General features: G+C 37.9%; 1 protein-coding gene across 1 annotated transcript in view; it reads right to left on the reverse strand.

The window, feature by feature from the left end:
* The window catches only part of UTRN (utrophin), a 522,534-nt gene that overhangs the window by 472,578 nt on the left and 42,631 nt on the right, over positions 1-7,325 (reverse strand). Inside the window, exons 13-17 of the mRNA XM_012655520.1 lie at positions 6,929-7,030; positions 4,567-4,674; positions 4,099-4,278; positions 3,428-3,597; positions 2,481-2,541 (exon numbers count right to left, since the gene is read on the reverse strand). Of these exons, the coding sequence (XP_012510974.1) occupies positions 2,481-2,541; positions 3,428-3,597; positions 4,099-4,278; positions 4,567-4,674; positions 6,929-7,030 (621 nt within the window). The remainder of the gene's footprint in view (positions 1-2,480; positions 2,542-3,427; positions 3,598-4,098; positions 4,279-4,566; positions 4,675-6,928; positions 7,031-7,325) is intronic.

Raw genomic sequence — 7,325 nt, forward strand, 5'->3', positions numbered from 1 at the left:
TCATATATTAAAAAAATTGTAAGTTTATAAGGAATCACTTGTGTTTTTACAAACTCTAACAGATAACGAACCCAGATTTGGTTAGATAATATCAGAAAAGAACGAGTACAGACATTCCTAAAGTCAATGCCTTCTTGTGTTCAATATGTCCCGTTTGAGCCTTGCCATACGCCAGGCATTGGTGAGGCTCTTGATACGAAGGTGAACCATACATAAATATCAGACCTCAAGGAGCTTCTAGACTAGTAAGCAATGGAAATTAATAACCAAAGAATCTGCTAACTACTAATCCGGAAATTCACAGGAATAGCTCCTAACCCAGCCAGGGAAGGGACGGGTCCCTACAGGAGAACAACAGCATTGTGCTCAGCAGCTTTCCTTGCCAAGGGAGAACACAGGGACGATCACATTCTGCAAACTCCAAGCAGTTAGGTGTGTCTGGAATAGTGAGTAGTGCACTTGCAGGGAGAGACAATGGAAAACGTGGCCAAGAACCACACGGACCAGTGACTGGAAGGCCTTGCAGGACATAATTAGGAGTTTGGACTTAACAAAAGGGCAGCTGAGAGCCAAGGGAGGGTCTGAAGCATGGGACTGACGTGATTCTATTCACATTCTCAGTGTTCACTGAGGAGAACGCATGGAAAAGAGGCGAGAGCAGAGAAAGGCTGTGGTACCAACAGGAGCCAGAACTACGATAGTGACAACAGGAAGGAGGACAAGAGGACAGGCTTGAGAGGTCTTGACAAGGCAGGTCAAACCACAGCTAGAGGAGGCAGAGGGGAAACGGGCATTGACTGCTGCCGCATACCTGGCCCTTTCTAAGTGTTTTATGTGCATCGCTAACTCCAGGAATCCTCACAACTACCCTGTGAAGTATATACTATTATCATCCCTCGTAGAGATGAAGGAAACTGAGCTCACAGAGGTTTCCGTTAACTGTCCCACGCCACAAAGCCAACAGATGGAAGGGCTGGGATTCACCCCGAGCTGGACTGTCTTCTTAACCAGTGCCCTCCCCACGGAGTTCTCAGTAATGCAGGCAGGAGCACAGGGTGTCATTGCTTATTTTTATGGAAACTTCGTTTAAAGTGTTTCTAGTGAATTGTGAATATTTGTCTTTTCATCAAGGTAAATTTTCCTTGTAACATGTAAGGGATTTTGTGATGCTCTAGATAAATAACCGGGGACTGAGCTGTCGCTCAAACAGGAGTACATTCCTCCTGTCAGCTTAACAGCAGAGTTCTGTTTAATCTTTCAGGGTAGAGGAGGGCCACAGAAAGATCACACATTTAAAATGATCTTGGAGACTCAGTCAAGTTCTGCCCTCGATATGAGCAAGAGTGATGTGATGATCCAGGCCACAGTAATGGATATCCACATTCTAAGAAATGATGGCCCCACTAAACCCTGAGCCGGTAAAAACACCCACTAGTAACACCCAGGGAAGAAAAGGGGCAATAAGCCGCCATTTTTTAAGCATGTATTTTAAACTAGGCAGTGCATTAAGCAGTTATTTAAGGCTCTCAACTGTTAGGGCCGTCCATTTTAAGACAAGCTAATAGCGGTTTCAACAGCAGACTGAAGATACGAAAGAGTCTGGAAACCATGTCACACTAGGAACGGTGAAGGATACTCTGAACTTTAGGAAAATGAAAATCAGAACGTAAAAGTTATCTTCAAAGGTTGGGGAGACAGATTGAAGAGGGCTACATGGCTCTGTATCACTCCAGAAAGAACTAGCACACGTGGATAAACTTAGAGGGGGCAGAATTTGAGCATAAAAATAACCTTTCTAATAAGGAGATTTAACTGTAATGAACCGGACATACTCAAGACTCTATTTGTTTAATAATTAAGTGAAGGAATTTCTGCATCCATCAAATCGTGGAGTTGATGGCTGTGGCCCTCACGGCTCGTTGCCCACCCAACAGACAACCCCTCTCCACATTTCTTCCTTGCTGTCTGAGTCCCCCAAAACACAACCACAGAGACTGAAGAGGTTAGATAGTTTCAACCTCCCTTGCACCCAGGGCACAAGCAAGTGACTGAATCCTGGCCAGTGAGACCAGGGGATTAGTTTGCTGAGATGACAAAGCTGAAGGTGAAAGCCAACATCCAAGGATGACAAAGACCACAGATGAGGGTTGCTAAACCGCACCTCCCATTAAAACTGCCCTACCTCCAGACTTCTTGCAATGTAATATCATCAGTGACCTCATTATTTAAGTCACTTTGGGTATGGTATTCTGTTTCTTACAGCAGAATGCACTCTACACAGTACGGTCATGTTTAAGTGAAGATTTCACAGTTACGCACCCTAGTCTTTTACAACCTTCTGTGCTCCCAAATGCACGAAGTCAGCATTAGAAAGATACACTGCCAGACATACCTGGCAGATATTATGCACTGAGGAAATGTGAGATCTATTCTAATATTAACATCAGAAGCATCTTTCTCCCGTGCTGCCTCAGCTCCACAAGTAAACATTCGACCACTGCTGTTTGCAACTCAGAGGTGCACTGATCCTGTAAGCAGAAGCTATTAGGAGGCAGAAACATAGCCTTATTATCAAAATAAAAACATCTGGTAAAATTGGAATCCTGCTTTGTCCAACATAAGCTAAATTAGGGAAAGCATATCATTTTTATTCAGCCTCAAAATAATTGCTCACTTACCCAAGCACTGGGATTCTACTGTAAAAGCAGGAGAATAGTACCCTTCAACAGCTATTTTGAGGATTATCTGCTATAGGGCATGTAAGTTACAGTACCTGGGACACCATAGAGTTTAATAGAATATCTGACATCAGTAAAAGCACAGTATGTATCAGTCGCAATTATCCTTCTTATAAAGATCCTAAGTTTTCTTTTGAATCAACAAGATGAAAAGAAACGTTTTATGCCAAAGATGGATCTTTAAGTCAAACAAGAATATGCTAATGAATCTGACAAAGAAATTAACAAAACGTGAAAAAGAATGAGGGGGGAAAAGAAAGAAAAAACGGAGACTAAAAGTGAATTATTTCCCTGAATCAAGTATTTTTTAATGGTGAGAGGAGAAAGTGGATTGACAAAGAATGAGGATGTCAAAGCAAAACTGTCAGCATTGTAGCTAGTGAAAGAACAAATACATAGAGTCATGGACAAGGTGAATGATGGGAAAGGAAGAAAGAAGGGCTCAGCTACACAGTTCTCCAAAGTGAATACCGGATAAATAAAACCATTCAAGACAATTGAGATGCTTAGCTAGTGTGAAGCAGAATATTCAGAAGACTCAGGGGCAGTGAGTGGTTCAGTAGCTGAATTTCCATAATACTAATTATGTCTAAATTTGCGTATGATTAGCAACAGTACAAAATAAGTAGCAAGTATCAAATACATTATGTGCAGTATTGGGTTTGAAAAATTTCTCTGTCTGTTCTCACTTTTTCTTAGCTTCCATATCCACATGGATCTGTCTCTTCTTTGGAGGAGGAGGAGGAGGCAGCTCCTGCTTAGACTTTTTTGCAGTTACTTGTTCTCTTACACGAACAGTCTCCAAAAGATCCTTCTGAGGAATCTGAGACATTCCCAGCTTTGCTACAGCCTGAGTCACCTGAAATAAAAATCAACCAATGTTTAAATTTTTATAACAGCTTTACTAAGATATAATTCACATGTTACATTTTGTTTATCCATTCATCTGTTGATGGACATTGGGGTTGTTCCAATTTTTGAGCTATTATAAATAATGCTGCTATGAACATTCATGTACAAACCAAAATTTTATTTTTGATCAACTCATTAAAATATTTTTAAGATCAATAAGATTATTTAAGATTTAATATTTTAAGATTATTGGATACCTGCCTAAGTGTTATCAGTTACTACAAATTAAATTACTGGGTATATTAATATGTTTTTTGAAGAACTATTAAAATTTACTTTAAAAAACTGAAAGAGAAGACTCTCACATGTCGGTTTTTCATCAGGTGTAAGGAACCAACTTTTTAGTTCACCTACTACATTTTTATGTCATAAAAACTGAAATGAACCTGAACACTGAAACTTAAATTTTTATTTAACGGCACAACATACTATCCAAATCAAAAGGTACCTGGTTGGATGAATCTTCTAGTCTCTGAACCAAAGAATCCCATCTTTGAGTCAGTTCTTCTGAGTCACTGTTGATCTTCTTAGATGCCCTGGGGTTATCAAGTAACTGACTCACATCCTGGCCAATCTCACTCAGCTGATCCAATGTTTGACGCTTCATTTCCATGTCTTCCTTCAAAATCTAGTATTTCAGATATTTATTAGACAATTTTCCATTAACAGGATTTTATCTTCCCAGTCCCCAGCCAAGAAATGTAAACATGCATATTTTGTAGTAAAATCTACATGTTATATAGTTCACTGTGCTAAACATAAGACTCCTGGTTCCAAATCATTGCATGGCAGTGGTCTAGTATTGGGTAATGAGCCATTGTCTGTATTCACTAAATTGTATTAACCATTGATATAAAACACTAAGATATCGTAGGCTTACAACACAGATGCTGACAATGGCATTACTTTTACTTACAGCCAGACGTCGAACACTGACACTTAGTTCCTTTTGGTCTTTGAAGTTGCTTGTCTGGACTTTATTTAAAGCTTCTTCTTTTTCGGTTAACCAAGCTTTTAACAAGCACTACAAGTAATAACAAAAAGTTGAAAATATATCTGCAGCATCATTTGTTAATTCAATTTAATCAAGTTCCCACATTTCTAACTTTTTTTTTTTATTTATTAGAGGCTTCACTCTTACCTGGGGGTAAGAAAGACCTCAAACACCTAAGTCTAATGCACAAATAATCCACAAAGACACCTTCTTTAAAATATTATCCATCTCATATTTGCAACAGTTCAACCTGATATTACCCCACACCTGGGTAACTAAGCCTCAAGAGGTGGGTAGAGGAGAAAGGGTAAATTCAACTATCCAAAAGTCTCCCAAAAAAATCACATTGTAACTCTCGAGAGGCAGAAGGAAGCTCAGTAATTGTCCTGTTCTAGATCCTCAATTTAAGAGGAAGGAGAGAGAAGTTAAGTTACATGTCCAAGATCACTTGGCTAGCTAATGGCAGAGCTGGATCAAGAACCCATCCCTAAACCGATGGTCTTTCCACAGCATCATGCAGGAAAGCCACACTGATGCTCAAAGTTCAACAACAATTATGATTTAAAAAGGAAGTTTGAGGATGGCCCAAAGCCAATATACAGAATTGTAAACTTCACTGGCATCAGTGCATGTTTTTTAGGCAGAATATATTTAATGACGTAGAGAGATGACCCTGAGGAGAGACGGAAAACAACTGTGGCTGCACTGAGATAATTCTTCCCAAAATATAGCATCTCCCACAGAAATCCTTTTCTATTTAGCCGGAAAGAAAAAATCTTGGTTCTGTCTTTGCAATGGGATCGATTCTTTCTCACTTGTTTCATTGATCAATTTATTGAACAACTATTTCTCACCTCTACATTCCACCAAAAAAAAAAAAAAAGAAAGGTTAGGAAACTAAAAGACAAATATGGATCCTGCCCTCAATCTGGTACGGCTGATAAGATATGCACATAAATAACTATGGCACAAGATAGAAAGTACAAACACCACATACACACACAAAAGATATAGTCAAATGTCAAATCACTAGTAGAACATGACTCAAAGGTCAGTTTAAAACCTAAAGTAATACAAGTTACCAAAATACTGGCCACTTCCTCTTTTTGAACATTTTTTTAAATTATCAAAGTAAAGCTATTTCCAAATTTGAAATTATTTTACTGGGTAGAAGAATAACACAATGGTTTTCTCTAGCAATCAATGTCTCCTGTTGTCATTACAGAAGTAAAATTTTAACTATTCCATGAGATTATTTGGCCTTGAATACAAGGTTCCAAGTACATGTAAATCTTTGTAAAGTGAAACACAAATATATCAGAAATCAGAATCAGGCTCATCATGTGATTCTTAATAAGAAAATTGTGACCAAAGTTTGAGGGGGGGGAGTAGTGATTAACAATTTATATTTGGACAAATTTTGCAACCTACTTTTTAAGATGTACTATCTGCCACCATATTTAGTAAACCACAAACATCATACGCTTGGGGTTTTATTTCCCCTGAAGACAATATAGTTGCTCTTTGTGGACGGAAATGAAATGTATTTAAAAGAATCAAAATGGACACTGGGATATGTGGGAATAGAGTATCTGCTTATTTTCTAAACCACAACTGTTTGGCATTTTGGGAGAAAAGTTTTGCTTATTTGTATTTTGTTTTGTTGGTTGCTTTTCTGGAAGGACATAAGATGGGCAAAGGGCCTCCTTTTCCGACTGAAAAATTAAGGTGGGAGCTTCATGCCATCGGTTCATTTGCTGTGGTAATCCTTAGTGGAAAAATATACTCTTAACCAAGCATTCAATCAAAGGTGTTGCCAAATAACATTTTCTCATTAATTTCAGTACTTATGCCAGTTAAAAATCAAGAAAAATTCTTGTGCTTTAAAGTTCACCATGTATTGAATGGTTTCCTTTACACATTCTTTACTGAACATAAACCATACAGTAGGAATTGTGCTGATACAAATTCATACACATTACCCAACAGAAATCCAATAATAATTGTAATGTCAAACAAATCATGATATCTAAGTACTAACATTCCGAATGATGAATACAGATCAAATTAAGTATTATTACAATGGAGTCATATGATGTGATTTCTATAAAGATTCTGTATGATCAGTTATAAAATGGACAGAAATCTGATTTTTAAAGTAGTAATTATTTATATATTTTCCTTTCAAAGAAAACTAAAGAATGTAGCTGTATTCTAATGCCCTAATAAAAAATGGGTTACTTTTCACTATTTGTTTCTCCTCTTCTGGATAACAGTTTCATACCTGTTCTTCCAATAATTCCTGCCACAACATATTGATTTCTTGTAATCTGTTCCAGCGTTCTTCGGTCCAACGGCACACCGCCGTCCAGCGCTCACCAAGTTTCTAGGAAAGGAAAACACCACCCTTGGTCAACACAGCCTTCAAAGAGAGTTATCACAATCATTACAGAAATTCATGATTTCCATTGTTCTTTATTACAGAATAGCTATTTATAAAAATACTTTCACAAAAGCTGCTTTAAAATAACATAGATCAATCCTATAAATGAGAAAAACTAATCCCTATAGAATTTAACACATTATTTCACATCACTAGAAAGTGGTACAACCAGAACTCTATCCTATATCTTTGACTCCAAATTCCTACTCTTTCCATTTCGTTGTGGTTTTCCTATGAG

This window comes from Propithecus coquereli, unplaced genomic scaffold (genome assembly GCF_000956105.1).
Source record: "Propithecus coquereli isolate 6110/MARCELLA unplaced genomic scaffold, Pcoq_1.0 Scaffold48, whole genome shotgun sequence".
Classification (NCBI taxonomy): Eukaryota; Metazoa; Chordata; class Mammalia; order Primates; family Indriidae; genus Propithecus; species Propithecus coquereli.